General features: G+C 47.2%; 1 protein-coding gene across 3 annotated transcripts in view; it reads left to right on the top strand.

Moving 5' to 3' along the window:
• Nucleotides 1-16,568, top strand: part of ARHGEF7 (Rho guanine nucleotide exchange factor 7) — a gene marked incomplete at its 5' end in the record, with an annotated part of 99,824 nt that overhangs the window by 34,087 nt on the left and 49,169 nt on the right. For 2 of the 3 annotated variants that reach the window (XM_080928490.1, XM_080928489.1), the window contains 2 exons: nucleotides 14,770-14,854; nucleotides 16,170-16,300. In XM_080928490.1, coding sequence (XP_080784616.1) covers nucleotides 14,770-14,854; nucleotides 16,170-16,300 — 216 coding nt within the window. Of the gene's footprint in view, nucleotides 1-12,896; nucleotides 12,919-14,769; nucleotides 14,855-16,169; nucleotides 16,301-16,568 lie in introns of those variants that run through there. The other variant, XM_080928491.1, reaches the window with a different exon arrangement.

Genomic DNA, 16,568 nt, shown 5'->3' with positions numbered 1-16,568 from the left:
TTGAAAAAACAAAAACACTCAAAGAAAACAAGACAACAAAACAAAGCCTTGCCGGGCCCCACTGTGCTCCTCCTCTCTCATCTCCTTGTGGACTGTGATTAAGTCTCATTCCACCGTCAGGGACTCTAAATCTTTGAAGTTTTAAGTTTTTAACCCAGTTTAATTCCTGTATAAGTTCCCTTGTTTATGGTGTTTGTTATAGCAAAGGCACTAACCATGCCTACTAAGTTTTGAAGTTAAATGTACATAGTTAAGTATTTTGTCTAAGAGTTCTGGTTCCCTGTGTCCGGGGATCTGAGGAGAGTTGGGTTCGTGCTGGATTAGTGACAGTTCTGAGGTAGTTTGCCCAGCACGCCTGTGTACGTTCCTGGTGGAATTTAAAGCTCTTATCTGTCTGTGCCTGGAGTCCATGCATCTCCTCCTAAGCTGTCCTGTGTACCCTCACAATGTGAGCTTTGAGTGTTATCAGATGGTGGCTCTGCACAGAGTATTTGGGCCTTCCTTGGTGTGATGGTTGATTTGCTTTTAAATGTCAACATCCCACAACCTAAAGTCATCTGAGAAGAGTCAGTGGAGAATATCTAGATTCCATTGGCCTGGAATGTGCCTGTGGGGATTATCGTGATTATTAATTGGACTTGGGAGACCCAGCTGAGTGTGGCCTTGAGCTGCACCACGTGAGTTCCGTTTGCTTCTCTCTCTGTGACTGTGGGTGTGAGATGGCTAGCTGTTAGAGTTCCTGCTTTTCCCCTCAGTGGTGACTGTAACCTGTGAGCTATGTAAACTCACTCTGTTAGTCAGGGTTCTATTGCTGTGAAGAGTCACCGTGACCATGGCAGATTCTTAGGAAGGAAAGCATTTCATTAGGGCTGGCTCACATGTTTAGTTGTTTAAGCCCATTATCATCATGGTGTACAGACCTGGTATTGGGGAAGTAGATTGAGAGTTCCTCATCCTGTTCTTCACGCAGCAAGGAGAGAGGGGAGGGGACAGAGGGAGGGGGAATGAAGGGGAGGATGTGAGAAAGAGGCATTTTCAAATCTAGGAGCCTGAGGGGCCATTCCTATCCACACCACCACACTCCCTAAGTGCTTTTTTCAGTCTGTCTTTATCACAGCACCAGAAATGAAGCTAGTACACTGGGCTGCTTCTGGCCTGTGCTCATAAAACACTAAGTGGGTAGGGCTGGAGAGATGGCTCAGAAGTTAGAGCCCTTGCTGCTGTTGCAGAGGACCCAGGCTTGTTTCCCAGCACTCACATGGTGCCTCATAACTATCCGTGACCACAATTCCAGGGGATCTGACACTCTCTTAGCCTCTTGGGACACTATACATGGGGTGGTGTATGGACATATATTCCGGTCAGACATTGGTAAACAATGAAAATTAAGAGGTAAGGGAGAATCATGGTGTGCTGGTGGCTTTATCATTTGCTTGCTCTGCTCTGAGTGCTCGTTGTCTTAGCTTTACAAAGTCAGCACTGATGGGGAATTCAAAGTAAGCAACTGTTGTGTGATGGACTTTTTCTGGAGAGACACAACACAGAGAGATAGGTACTCATTGCAGGTGTAGAGTTCATGGCAAAGTGTAGGTTGGTGAACCAGTAATTTTACTCTGGTTACTTATAGGAGTGTGGGCAAGGGGTGACTCGCAGGAACAAAAATGACTGTCCTGAGAGCTGGAAATGTAGAGCACAATGTATAAAGCTTGTCTGGTCTTTGTTTCTTCTGGGCAGTTCAGTTGGTCTCTGCTTCTTCCAGGCTGTTTGGTTGGTCTGAGAATGACTCACAGCCTGCTTTACTGCTAATATACTCTTGGCAGTGAGCAGAGTGAATGTGGTCAATTTCAGGGACTTCCTGAAGCTATTTAGAGCCGTTTACTTCCTGTCTTAGTTGACCTTTCCTGCAGGCTGGAGTGATTCACACACATCCACTTAGAAGAGCCTGTTGTTTCACCTCCCTGTAGTCCTTCTGTCCTAAACATCTTGGTGTTTCACTTTCTCTGCATGTCCTGTGCCTTAACAAATCTCCCGCCAAGAGGAAGCTGCCACACAACAGGAACTAGTAGGAAGAGTCCTCAAGTTAGGAGTTAGGACAAACTAGGTATCAGAGGGTGGCAGATTTGGGGAGTGGATAGTTGCTAGGTAAGGACCTAGGCCTGGAACTTTTTCAGGAACCTTTTTGCCTTAGGAAATTTCATGTGAACGGAAGGGAGAGCCCAGTGCACGGTGGCTCCTATAGAGGTCCAAGCGGAGCTGAGTCTGTGGGTCAGAAGCCAGTTACGTGTCAGAGGTGAGTGAGTGAGTAGGTGGGTGGGCTGGGAGTGCTCAGGGTGAGCCCTGTGCAACCCTCTCCTGGTCCATTTGTACTGTTCGTGCTGCCGAATGCCTTGATCTGGGCTCTCTAAACCTTTCTTTGGCACCTAGAGCAGTTGTCTAAGAATCCTCACTGCAGCCTCTTACAGGGTGCTGTCCCTGTTTGGATGAGGACATGAGGCACGGAGGCCCTGAGCGTGTCCAGGCTGGTTAGAGAGTCTAGCCTTGGACCTTTGCTTGTTTTCTAATGGCCAAGTCAGGGTTGGAAGTGTGCATTTTATTCTAAATGTTGCGTGTGCTGGGGTCTGGTCTAGGGGTTGGCTCTTGGTACTTCTGGGCTATGCCCCTGGCCCCTTTAGAGTTGAGTTCTTGGCCTTCTTTTGTGGTGCTGGGTGATGCATGAGCTGCGCACATGTTCTGCTGTGATTCTACTTCTTGTTTTTGAAGTCAGAAGGATAGTGTCTGTCCTTGGAATGTTGTGCATAACGTGCAAACTCCCCATTCCATGGGCTCTTCCCCTCAACTTGTTTTCTGTCTCCTCCTTATGCTCATGACGGGATGGCTCACATGGTCTCTAGTCCAGTGCTCTGCCGGCCTGCACCTGTCACTTCTGTGACCAAAGGAAATGTGCCTATCTGAGAGTTGGCCTTAGAGGCCTGGTCTCTGTAGCAGCCCCACCTTGTTTTCACTTTTGTGCTCCTGGACTTGCACTTCTAGTGTGTCCAACTGCTGGAGATGCCTGTAATGATAACTGACTGATTCTCCGTGAGTGAACCTGTGCTGGGAGGTTCACAGGTGTCAACTTACTGACTCTTCTGCCAGTTCTTGTGAAGTGGCATTAGTGCCTGGAGACTCGGTGCTGCTGATCATCCTGCCTTCTGTCTCATCTTCAGAGTTGTCATGTGGGCCAGTGAAAACTTTCCAGTGCCATGCCTTCCTTCTTTCTGGGTGTTTTGGACTGTGCTTGTCCGTGGCTCCTTGAGCATATGTCATTGCTTGTGGATCACTAAGTAGACATTTGTTGAACTAGAAAAACTCCTCAAAGTGTCTATCTAGAGGCCTTATGGAATCCTTAGGGGAATCATGGGGTGTCCAACCAGGGGATTTGGGACACTTCTCAGAGACTTTGGGCATCCTTCAGGAACTATAGAACCCATTTAAGGCCTTATGTTGTTGACAGATAGTAGATATAGCATGATTTAAATACTCTGTTGTTACTAATTAATGCTGGAAATTAGCACACTAGCGTTATCTTATTAGACAGCTATTTCTGAAATAAAAGACACAGAGACCTTTCAAATTTATCACAAGCCTTACAGCGCTAAAGCTGGGCAGATACCAGTGCTCTAAGTTAGTCTGTCCTTCCCTGTCAGCATTTCTGAGATATTACTTGCCATATGTTCCCTTCAGGCTGCTTCTGCTTCATCAGGCCAGCCCTCGTGGCCATATGCTCATAGTCCATGCTACCCATGGCTACTTCTTCCTCCTCTCCTGGCTCTCCTCATGGTCCCTACCTGAGACCCCAAGCCCGGGAACCAAAGCTTTGCCTACCTCTCTGACTAGCAACTGTATATTAACTTCTGTCAGCAACTTTATTCACCAGTCAGGAATAACTTGGGGGGCAAGGTTTACATAGCTGGTGTGTGTGTGTGTGTGTGTGTTTGTCTTGGGGCAACCAGATCTTAGGATATGTATTTAGCATTTGGATACACAATAGCACCAGATCAGCCCCAACAAGCAGGAGCTGAGAGTTGTCCCATCTGTGTTACTTCAGTTTCTCTCCTCTTCCCTCCCCAGACATACCTTTATTTCATCCCCAGAACTACAGAATTTTTTGTTTGGCTTTTTCAAAGCCTCGCTGCATAAACTGTTGCAGATCAAATGAGGTAGGATAGCCTTTGTGTCTCTATGTCAGAAGGTTTATGTGAACTCTGACTTGTATCCAGTGGGCGCTCTTAGCCCTGACATATGGGGATTAGTGTGAGAGGACAGATGGTTGGTAGGGTAGATGGCTCTGTGCCACTTGCTGGCAGGTATTGACTCCTGTTTTTAGTTTTGGCTTCTTTGAGGCAGAGTTCAGTGGAAGGATGCCCAGGTCCTAGAGATGTAGTCGTGGTAAAAGTTTCAGAGTTAAAGGGCCCTGTGCTTAGTTAGGAATGTTATCTGGCATGGTTCTTCAGTTTTAGGTGAAGAAAAACTAAGGCGGTTCTGGGGGCAGTCACAGGACAGAGGGCCAGCCACACAGTGTGCATCCATTTTTCTCTGGCCTGTGTGTTTCTGCTCTGGAGTGATAGAGAATGCCCAGAGCCCTTTCAGGTCCTGTGCAGGGGCAAGTTGTCTTTTAGTCCTCACAGTGGGAGGCCTGAGGGATCCTGGGAGGGGCGTATGTGGAAGGGAGGGGTCTGCGAAGAGCTCTGCACTGCCATCCTGTGTCTCCATATCGCAGAGAGCCCAGCTGAGCGATGGGCATGTGGGCAGTTACTGGCTTGGACTGGTTCTAGTAGGAGATGTGTGCCTGCTGACCCTCCAGGTGAGAGCACACGCTCCAGGCCAGGCATTGGCGGCACCCCAGGTGACAGTGCTGCTGAGCTGGGCAGCTTGTGTGGACTCACTCATCTGACCTTGTGCATCTGGGAACCCTCAGTCTCAGTGCCACTGGGCCAGAGCAGGAAAAGGAGCAGGCACTCTCTATGAAGTGTGCTTTACTCTGCCTATAGCTTTATATCAAGGGTGCTTTATCCTATGTTCAAGGTTTCCCACACAGTGGGAAAATGTATCGCTGACATTTGTGCTCTTCTTCTCTTAGTCCTTGTGGAAAATGGAAGTGACAACCATGACAGATGAGTGGCTGTGCAAGGAAGGTTGGGATGTGCAGGTGTGGCTGAGAGCTGGGGACAGGACAGAGCGACTGCTGTCTCTGTTTGTGGGACTCCTGCACTGCTCACAGTGACTGTTTGCCTCCCTCTCGCACACACAGACCATGCTGGCGATGAAACCCAGAGCTTTGTACCAGCTAGGTAGATGCTGTGTCGCTGAATTAGGTCTTCTCCCTTCCTCTCCAATGTCTAGTGAAAAAGGTTTCTTTCTGGCTGTCCTTTAGTCATCTTTCTGATTTTCTTTGAAAGCAGATCCAGAAATTGAGGCCATTGTCCGCTTGGATGGCAAATCCCTCTCTTCTTTTGACAGCTGTTTGTCCTGCATCTTTGTGTCTCTGAGTGTTCTTTGTGTTCTGGGAATCAGCAGAGGACAGGTTCCCACTGGATAAGTAAAACAAAACCCAAGTCCTTACACTGTGTTTGGATATGAAGTCTATGTATACTGAGTATATGTTAAAAATAAAATTACCCAGAATATGTATTTCTGACCAAATTTGTATTAGGCTGTATTGGTGTTTTCTCTCGGAACTGTTCATTTTCCCATGGTGTGCTTTTGATTCCTGTGGCCTGTCTAGAGAATGATGGCCTTATTCCTCTGTAGAGGCTTGTAAGTATGGGGGCTCATCCCTTGTGGGCTTCAGTGTGTGGGAACATTGCAGAGACACTCCCAGGTCTTGGAAACAGCTGATGAGTTTCGTATTTAGAAATGGCCAGCTCATCTGTTCAACTTCGATTTGCTGAGGGGCATGGATGGCATCTGTCACCCAGCTGGGGAGGGGACAGCTGACTTCCTAGGAGTACAGAAGAATGGGAAGTCTTGGTAGCAAGAATAGGTATGAGAAACATGCTTCTCTCCAGCTATAGTTGTGTAAATTGTAGGGTTGTGAGCTTTGACGTTGCAGTCTCTGGGGAGGGCCGTTGGGTCTAATAGGATTTCTCATGCTGCCTATAGCTGGAGAATGGATGCTTTCATTTTCCCACCTCAAGGTTCTGGTTGGGGAGTGGGTGCCAGAGAGCTTCCTGACCTGTTCTTCCCAGAGGTTTTCTTATGTGGAAACTGTCTGGAAGACTGCCATAGAAAACACCTTGGGTCTCAGACTGATACTCTGTGCTGAGTTTTATCTCTGCAAGTCTTTACACATTTGTTTACAATGTATCTTAAGATCTGTTCTCTTATCTTTATCATTTCTGACTTGGAGTTGTTCATTTTTATTCTTTACAAATTTATACATAAATGCAGTATATTTTGATTGTGTCCTCTTGATTACCCCTTTCCCCTTTCCTGGCTTCCCATCAAGTGCCCAGCCTTCTTTCATGTCTTTGCCCTGTGGCCCACCGATGCCTGCCTAAGTGTAGGTGGGGAGTTGGGTGGGCCGGTGTGATTTACATGGCCAAAGCATTATGTGAGCAGGAGTGACTACTGTGACCCACCCTGCCCCAGCAGCCATTGCAGCCTACACCTCCTCCAGGAGGGCTTGGGCCTATATGCATCCCTCCTCCCCACATGATGGTCTGTCGATGGTCCCAGTCTTGTGAGTTCATGCATGTAGACAGCTTTGTCAATTCCTTCTGCAGTGTTCCCTGAGCCTTGGAGGGGATAATACAGAGCTTCTGTGTAGGGCTGAGCACTCAGCCATCTATTCTTAGCACTGTGACCAGTTACAAGTCTTTATGTGAGTGGTCCCTACTGTAAATAGAGACAAGGATTCTACAGACAAGGCTGAGGAACGGTGGGTGTCCTTGGGTACAAATATATTTACAAGGCAGGTTGATATCATGTCCATAAAGCAAAACACACAACAGAGTAGTTCATTTGTCTTCCTCAACTTCCCTTTAGCTATGACCATCCAGCTATAAGCTGTTGACTAGGTTTATACTACCAGCCACGTTTCTTCCCTGTGGAAAAGGGTTAAAACCCAGGCAGAACACAGTTGGTCATTACTGTGTAGGCGGGTTGGTATTGTAGCTAGCAGGGTCTACAGCTGGATAAGACTGTCCACACTTTTCTCCATCAGCAGACTGGAGGAAGGCAGCTTCCCAGCATAGCTGATGCTTGTCATTCTGCCATCTTCTTTCAGTTCCTTTGGCAGTCTTGCTGTATAGTCCCTGCTGGCCTCCAGTATGAGATGCTCCTGCTCTGTCCCTCTCCCTTCCTGAAGGTGCTCAGATTACAGAGTGTGTCTGTGACATATGCGTTGTGACCTGGTTGTGGTTCGATTCTAGTTAAACAGTTTTTGCAAGGATTCTGCATGAAGGTGTTCTAATTTCCCATAGCACGGTGTGAGAGGACACTTAGTGTCTGCCCTCTGTCTCTGGGGGTACAGAGTTTAGGGGATTGGTCTGATGCTGTTTGTATTCAAATGCTAAATTCTGTCCCCCAAGATTTGGTTGCCCCTCAAGGATGAGGATCTTATGTACCCCAGCTTTTGTTGTATTAAACCCTCTTCCCCCAAGTTATCCCTGACTGGTTGATGAAGATCCCTATAGTCTGGGCTGGGCAGAAGTGAGGGGGAGGAGAACAGGTTCCGGGCTTGGTCTAAGACAAACAAAAGCTAGTATACATGAGGATCTCCTTGTCATCCTCGAGGATCATCTAAGCCACCACAAACAACTACATCTTTTCCTACTGAGCCAAACGCTTGATCCTCAGACATTTTTGAAGGTGCTTCATTTTTAAGGGAAGCTATTCAGCAGTAGGATTTGCTTTATGAGAAGTAGAGTAAGTAGTCACAGGAGAAAGGCTGTTTGCCAGGGGTCTGTTGTCCTCAGACACTGTTCTCAGGGTCATATTGGTAAGCATGGTGAGACCCAAGTGTGCACAGATTGGGATTGGAAACCAGGTGGAGCTAGATAGCAAGGCTTACAGAGCTGCACAGAAGTGTTCTCTTTGACTCCTGTGTTACTCTTCTGAAGTTCGCACTTGCCACTGTTGTATTTGACTGTGTCGATGGCATCACCCTGAAGCCCTCTCTAGCTGGCCTATCCATTCCCCACTAACAGGCTTGCTTCCCTTGGAGTTTGTATGTAGACTGGTTAAAGTGATATTTGAGTTCTTTATCACTGCTCTGTCCAGTTGTCAGGAGGCCTGTGGTCTCCACCTGCAAATTCCCTTTTTTACCACAGTCTCCTTAGATCTCAGAAGACAAGGAGCTTAGATAATTTGAGCTTCCCCTCTCTACCATCCCTTTGCATCCCAGTCTTTGCTCTGTATGGTTTTGTGGCAATGCTAGACAATCTTGTGTTTTCTGGTCTGTGGGTTGTTCCCCTCACTTAACCACCAACCCCCCTCCCCCTTCAAAAAAAAAAAAAAAACTCTGTGAGGTTTTGAACCAGGGCCTCTTTAAATGTTGATGGGCACATGCTCTCCCAGAGATCTGCTTCCCCAGCTTTGATTATTATCATTTATTTACTTGTTGAGATACAATATCATTCTACAGTAGATCCTGAGCTGGCTTTGAACTTGTGATCCTTTCTCCCTCCTGTGCCAGTTTTCTGTGTAGCTGGGGTTATGGTTGTGTGGCACTATGCCAGGCCAGAAACCTGTATTTTTTGATTTAAGGGTAAGGACATTGCAACTCTAGTTGTTCCTGGGGAGCTTGCTGCAGGCCTATTGTGTCTGTCCCAGCTCCCTGGTTCACTTTACTGTAGGGGTTCAGTGTTCACTGAGGCAAGGTTCCCACCCCACCTCTCACCCTTTCCTGGTAGGTACATTGGAAGGGCAGGCTTTATTTGGGAGTTGCTCTCACCTGGGCCTTTGGTGTTTCCTGGATCATGGCTGCTTTAGCACCTATCTCATCTAAAGCATAAATACTAGTGAGCTGCTTTCAGATGAAGACCGTAGCCAGTTGGCCTCCTCCTGCCTTCTGAGCCTCATGCTGACAGTGAGTTTTAGCTGTGTATCTTCTCCATGTCGTCAGTCGCTTTTCACATGTGTGCCTTACTCAGTTTTTGTGTAGTACTAGTGATCCAGCCCTGGTCTGACAGACACACACTCGACCACTGAGCCACATCCTCAGCCCCTGTGGCTCAGTCCTGTGACAGTAGGCTGCATGTCTGAGCCATCATGTAGGTAGTGAAAAGAACTGGTGGAGAGTTTAGAGGATGGATGGTCTAGGGGCAGGGCCTTGGCTAGAGCTGCTCCCACTCTCTAGTTCTTTCTGAACCGGTGCTGCTGAGCTCCTCTCAGTGTCTGCCCCATGAGCTCACAGACATCTGAAGCTGATCTGCTCTTAGGAGCCAGTATAAAGAGGAGTCAGGCGCTGTTCACCTTCTGGAAAAGGTCTAGTGGGTGCAGGTGCAGTTGCTTGTGGTTCTTGGTATCACATGACTTCATGGGACTGTTCCCAACTCTGTTAGGATTTTCAGAACCCATCTGCTTCCCCACTCTCCAGTAGTCTTCTAAAATAGGGTACCTACTGCTCGTAGCCCCTCCCTGCTCCCTCCTCCATTTAAAAACCGACTTCTCACTTCAGTGTGCTGTAGGAGGAAGGAGAGCAGTGTTTGCAGTGGATCTTGGAACACTGGTCCAAGCCTGGGCGTTGTCATTGCATGCTGTTATTTGGTTGTTAATTCAATGCTCTTACTGCCTTTAGGATTGTGGATGTTGTCAGTTCCCTTAGGTTAAACCCAAGCACGTGTTCATGTCTTTGTTTAGGACCTGCTGTGCTTGAGTTCAGGTCTAGTGATAGGCAGGCAGTGCTTTACCAAGTAGAGGTAAGGGACCGAGAGCCTGCCGTATGGGGATGCCTGTGTGATCCGTGGAACTGTACCGTCTCCTGGTATCTGAAGCATTGCACTCCCCTCCTTTGGCCGGCAGTACTGTTCAGGGCAGAGTTCAGATGATCTGAGTCATATTTTATTTCCCCATGTGTAAGGTGGTTTGAACTGGAGGTCTAGGCTGTGTATGCACTGGTGTGACATTGATCCTCAGCAAGTTTATTTCCATTCTGCCTTGACTGGACGCTGTCACTGTCCTAGCTGTGCTTTATGAAGGTTTCTTCTAGGCTTGGGAAGGGTGCGTAGCCAGCAATGTGTTCTTGACTCTCACTTCTGCTCCTGGAGGCCCTCCTGGAGTTACCAAAGATAAATAATTGACTTTTTTTAAAAAAAAGATTTATTTATTTTATGTATATGAGTACACTGTAGCTGTTTTCAGACAGACCAGAAGAGGGCATCTGATTCCATTACAGATGGTTGTAATTCCTTGTGGTTGCTGGGAATTGAAAGGACCTCTGGAAGAGCAGCCAGTGCTCTTAACTGCTGAGCCATCACTCCAGCCCAAGATAATTGACTTTGTCTTTCTGAATGTGTTCCCTGCCATAGTGTTTGCATGTTGATGAAATAGATCCACAAACTGAATAAGATTTGATTCTCATCTTAAAGGAAAGTAACTTGTTTAGGGGCATCTTAGGTGAAAGTTTTGTAATCGCTAAAACCCATTATGAAACTCTTATTTTTTTATCCCTGAGGAGTAGGTGGAATTAAGTTCAGAATCTGCAGGAGCTGCGAAGATGAGGAGCCAGGGATGGGCCTCACTGTCTGATCAGTATGGACCGTTTGCATCGCATTTAAATGGCACCACTTACTCAGCGTTCACTGTCAGCCACTCTTGCTTCACGACCGCAGATTCTATTTGACAATATGATAGGACAAAAATGTATTTTTAAACCTTGCAAGCAACACTCCAGAAATATCTGCCAAGACTCATGATGTGTGTGGGGTGGGGGGAGAGGGAGAGGGAAAATGAATATATATAGCTTCCTCATAAACCTCTTGTAGTGGAACTAGTTGATGTCAAGGTGTTGGGGTCTGTCTGTCCTGCAACAGGGTTTTCATTCCTATTGAGATGGTGGAATGAAATGGGGGGGGGAGACACCTTTCCCTGGTGCTTTCTGGGTATAGCCAGATAAGGCCATTTAGTCATTTTAGGTCTGAGTCACTCAGCTTTGTTTGCTTTTAGTTCAGTATCACATTAGTTTCGTGGCCAGTGATGCGTATGTTTGTGTGGTCAGTATATCAACTTACTAGTGTCTGCACGGGCTCTGTTTGAGGATACAGAGAGTCCAGGCCTCCTTCTACCAGCCTTGCAGTGGTGTTCCCTTGTGACCCATATTCGCGCAGCAGGCTGCTTCTGAATGCTGACATGTGACACTGCAGGGCTTTGCTTTTCATGCTCCTGAGTGTAGAGCGTGGCTGTGGGTGCATGTGCCTGCTCAGCTGCTCAGGGGTGGAAGGGGACCCTTGTTTGCTGAGGAGTGTTACAAGCACTTACTCAAAATTACCTTTATTTTGAGTCACAGCATCTTGAGAGTAGGAGGCACTATGTTAAAGTTCTTTCTGAAAGTCCTGTTTGTGTTTGGAGTTGGAAGATCTCACCTTGCTGACTGACACTGTGCCTTAAAGCAAAGGCTTCTCTGACCAGTTCTGTGGGCTCTAGTGGGCTGTAGCTAGTTGTCATTCTTGACAGCAGCTTTACTTGGGCCTGTCTGGTCTCATTTGAGGAACCTGGTCAGAGGCCTGTTGACCCTCCCCTCGAGACTCCATGTGATAGGCCACAGCCCCAGTCAGATGGCCAGTGTTGTGTGCCTGCAGGATGAAGATGTATCCAGGGAACTCTTGTGAGGAAAAGTCTTAGAGCTGCAGCAAGCCTGGGTTAGAGAGAGAGAGAGAGAGAGAGGGAGGGAGGGAGGAGAGGGTGGTGGGTCAGAAAATTGTGTCCTGATAGAAAGTTCTGGGTTGGATTAGTTCTTAGCAACTATGCTAGGTAGGCTTTTGTTTGTCTTACTCTTCTTTTGATTGAGACAATGTTACAGTTTGCTCAGAAGTACTATATCTAGGGCCATAGATGACCAGGCATCTTCATGCCAGCTCACAGGATCATCTTGATAGTGACAGCTAGTCAGGCAGACACTGGGCAGTTGATATCATGTGTTTTCTATAAAAGAGCTAAGCCTGACACTGCATTTGGACACCATTAATAACCATAAAATAAAGAGTATGCCCAAGCAGAGCACTTTAGAGGTATGGAAGAAGTTATGGCAGGAGGTGGCATCTAGGCCAGACTATAGATCTTTGAAGATATGGAAGTGTGGCTAGTGGTGACTTGTGGAGCTTAGGGTCACAGGTTTCTACTATACCCAGATAGAAGAACTGTCATGGCAGGAAATGGGCAGGCAGACCTTCCTGAAGCAGATGTGTACCTCTGGTCTACACGGCAATGGTGGTCTACTGAATACCGCAGAAGCCAACCTCCCTGACAGCCTGTCCAGTGTGTGTCTAGGCTGTGCATTCTGTCCTAGACATCTCATGGCTCTGGGCCCGGTTTCCATGTGTCACTGACTGGTTTTCAGGGAAGGTCCCTGGCCTCTCTTCTGGTTCCTTTGGCATAAATACTGTCGGAATTAAAGGACATTTGCTTTTTGTTGTCTAGGTTGCTGTTTGGTTAAGTAGTCTGTTCTGCCCCTTGGAAAAGCAGTCTTGTCTGAACACTCTGGCTTAGAGTGTGCCTTCTGGTTTGTCTCATCTCATTGTTGGGTTTCCTGAGTAGGAAGGTAGCGGTAGGCTGAGTTCTGACGTCATGCTGAAGCCCATTGGCAGGCAGATGCAGCCAGTCAGGTGCTCCGTGGTGTCTGGGTAGGAGAGCTGTATAATCCTGGAATAACAGGAAGCTTCCCATATTTCACATCCTGTTGTTCTGGGGTTTGCGACTTGCTGCCTTGCCATAATGAAGGTTAGTGGACATTTGTGTATGTGTTTCTTGGGGAATATGCCATAGCTTGCATTTTCCAGGCACAGGGTTAAAACTGAGAGCTGAAGGCTAGATCACTGCTGTAGCATTTTAAATCTAAGGGAGCTTCACGTATACATGAGGGAACAGAGGCCTAGGCAGGACAATCTTATTCTTTAAAGATAAAACTTAATTCATATTGTGACCCTTAAAAAATCTGAACAGGGAGGTGAGCTTAGACAGAGTTCCCTTTTGGGCTGGCTTTCTATTAGGCACAGTTACAGCCCAGGAATCAAACTGTAGCCATAAAGGTTCTGAGGGTTCTGCTGGGAAGGTCAGAGGAAGACTGTCTCGAGACCAGTGGTGCTTGACAGTCACAGTTTAGCTTTAGGGTTTGTGCTTTGTTTGGTTCTTGGGAGTTTTCAGCAACGTCCTTTTATGAACTGTTTTGTCACTTGGCCTCTTTCTCGAGAGACGTCTGACTCTGGATGGGTGACCCATAGATCCAACTCAGTCCCGGTCCAGTATACGTTTGTTAACTAGGCAGTGGAGGTGTGTGGTCTGGTCACCTCTTTGGGCTTTACACTCTAGGGTGGAATGCACACACAACACTGGCCATGAAGTTTTCCTTGTGATAAATGTACTTGGATTTCTGGGATCTCAGTAAGGCTCAGGCATGCTACTTCAGGAAGGAAGATGAGTAAGGCTCAGCAGGAAGGGGGTAGGGTGTGGGAAGGCAGGAAGGGGGGGAGGGAGTTCCTGACACTGTCTGAGAAAGGCTGCAGAAGGAGGGAGGAGGGCAGAGGTGCAGTGCCAGCCTATAGTTGCTTATCCCAGGGCAGAGAATCAGGATAGCTAGAGAGAAACAATATGGTATACATTTTGGCACCTAAGCTTTTCTTTCTATAATTTGCACCAGTGAGGTTTTTCTAGCATACAGTATTAGGTGATTTGGTTATCAAACTTTATATAAGAATTGTGAGTGTTTTATCATATCACAAGCAGCCACATGCAAGCCAGATGTGTTTAACCAGGTGACCTTTTGTGTATTTTCTCTCTTAGGTTTAGGTGGGTGGTATATTCACATAACACACAAATGCTCACAAACTGGTATACATACACTTTTCTTGGGTGTTTCAGACCATGCCTGCTTACCATGTGGAATCCTATATTGTTGGGAGAGTTTTGTTTATTCTGTGCTAGTATAGAACGTGGTACTAATTTTCATACACATTTGGTTCTCAGATGTCTTCTACTCAGGTTAGTTCATGTGTCTTTCCTCCTGCCTTAATCTTGTGGTGTGAATGACTCGGTATCAGAGTGGTTAGGTAGCCCTGGATCAGAGTGGGTTGCCTACAGTTGGGTTCTTCAGAACTCTGTGCAGAGGCCCTACCCTGTCTCTCCTCTGGGATCCACTTTGTCTCCCACCTGTTCCCTGTCGTTGTCTGTGCTTTCCTGTGTCTGCATGTGCCTTGTGTGCAGTGCGGTGCATTTAGTTTACCTCCCTTCCATGCTAGAAGAGAACATCCTTGGCATGTCCACGGTCTTTATAGTCTAAGGAAAGACCTTTACAAGCTAATATGAGCCTTTACTAGGTTCCTGTAACTGCTAGCTCCTGGCTCACATGCAGAGTTAGGTTTGGTGCTCTTCCAGGGGCCTGATGCTCATAAGGAGATGCCTCACGAGGGAATTCCAGTGGACTCCTTTTCCAGGAGGCCACTTGGAGGCTGTGTTGTCTCTTGGGTGTTTCAGACCATGTGTGCTACCATCTGAAACTTCATTGTTGGGAGAGCTTTGTTTGTACTGTGCTGGTAGACAGCTTGATACTAATTTTCTTGTTTTATCTTCTTTCAGACTTTTGATGCAAATGATTTGTATCAGGGGCAGAACTTTAACAAGGTCCTCAGCTCCTTGGTGACACTAAATAAAGTGACAGCAGGTAAGACTCTTAAGTGTCCTCAAGGTAAATGAACATTACCACATTGAGAGAGAAGCTGCTTTGGCTTTGCACCTTCTGCTGATGGTGTTCTGTGATTCTGGAGTTGAGTGCTGGGGCAGCAGTTCCTGGTGCAGGGAGCCTTCATCACAGTGACTGAGCCTCTCTTCAGCATGCTGCCCTTTACCTGAGCCCCACATTTCCTGCCTTCTGACTTTAGAGCAGGAATAGGGGCTGTTGGTTCAGAATACTGGGGTGTGCCACTGCTGGGGTATAGCTGTGTCTTCACTAGTACATGGTTAAGATTTAGACGATGTGGTAGATTCACACTCTCCACTACTCACAATGTTGGGGTTTCTATTCCTGCACAAACATCATGACCAAGAAGCAAGTTGGGGAGGAAGAGGTTTATTCAGCTTACACTTCCACACTGCTGTTCATCACCAGAGGAAGTCAGGACTGGAACTGGAGCAGGTCAGGAAGCAGGAGCTGATACAGAGGCCACGGAGGGATGTTACTTATTGGTTTGCTTCCCGTGGCTTGCTCAGCCTGCTTTCTTATAGAACCCAGGTCTACCAGCCCAGGGATGGCACCACCCACAATGGGCTGGGCCCTTTCCCCTTGATCACTAATTGAGAATATGCCTTACAGCTGGATCTCATGGAGGCATTTCTTCAAGGGAGGCTCTTTCTCTGTGTTAACTCCAGATTGTGTCAAGTTGACACAGAACCAGCCAGTACAATTGGTTTCCAAACTCCTTGCTTAGTGTGGCCTTGAGTCCCACAGTGACGTTTGGTCAGCGGAGGGCTGTGCTCTGATAGGCTCTGCCAGCTGCTTCTGTGTGTGCTGCTGCACCTGACACAGTCTCAGTGCTGTCTTCAGAAAGTACTAGCTTATCATTATATGACGTGTGGCTGTTCATCCCTGCCTCTGTGCTGTGGCATGTGGTCTTGGATAAGGACACGTGCGCTGTGTGCTGGAGAATTAAGTGCCTGGCAGTTCCTTGCTGAACAGTTACTGTTTTTCCAGATGAAAGGACCATTTACAAACATCTATAGAATTGTTTGCAAACTGTTGAGAATTACACTAGAGAACCAGTAAGTTAGTCATCTCCAGATTTTTCCTGGAGAGGTAATTGGGGAATGAACGCATTATTTATGGAGCAGAAGAATCTGCTCTTTGTTATGTGTAAATGGCCGGCTTTGTTGTGCACTTCTGGTGTGTCCCGCTATGCTGGCCCAGTTTTAGACCCAATGTGTGTTGAAGGTGCATGGTATCGGGGTCTTCAGCACCTTTTCTGTATGTACCACCTTTTCAGACATTGGACTAGGAAGTGATTCTGTGTGTGCCCGTCCCTCATCACATCGGATAAAGTCTTTTGATTCCCTTGGATCCCAGTCTTCACACAGTAGGACTTCAAAATTGCTTCAGAGCCAGTACCGAAGCTTGGTAAGTAAGATGTTTTAGTATCTGATTCAAAGGCATTTTGGGCCCAAGGGTCTGAAAAGGTGCTTTAGGAGGGTGTTGAGGCCAGCAGATGGAGTGTGGAACACCTTGGGCTCCTCGCATTGCTGGGTGTCTCCTGCTGAGTGTGGTGCATATGCTTTTCATTGGATTCCCTCAGATACTGAACCAAGTGCTTTTGGACACTTATTTGGGTTGATCTTGAAGGCTGTAGCTGCTCATCTAGTGAGGCGAATGCTTTGACATCCAGCCC

Source organism: Micromys minutus, assembly GCF_963924665.1.
Source record: "Micromys minutus genome assembly, chromosome: 14".
Taxonomy (NCBI): Eukaryota; Metazoa; Chordata; class Mammalia; order Rodentia; family Muridae; genus Micromys; species Micromys minutus.
The sequence above is the reverse complement of the archived record's forward strand: the minus strand, read 5'-3'. Positions and strand labels throughout refer to the sequence as shown.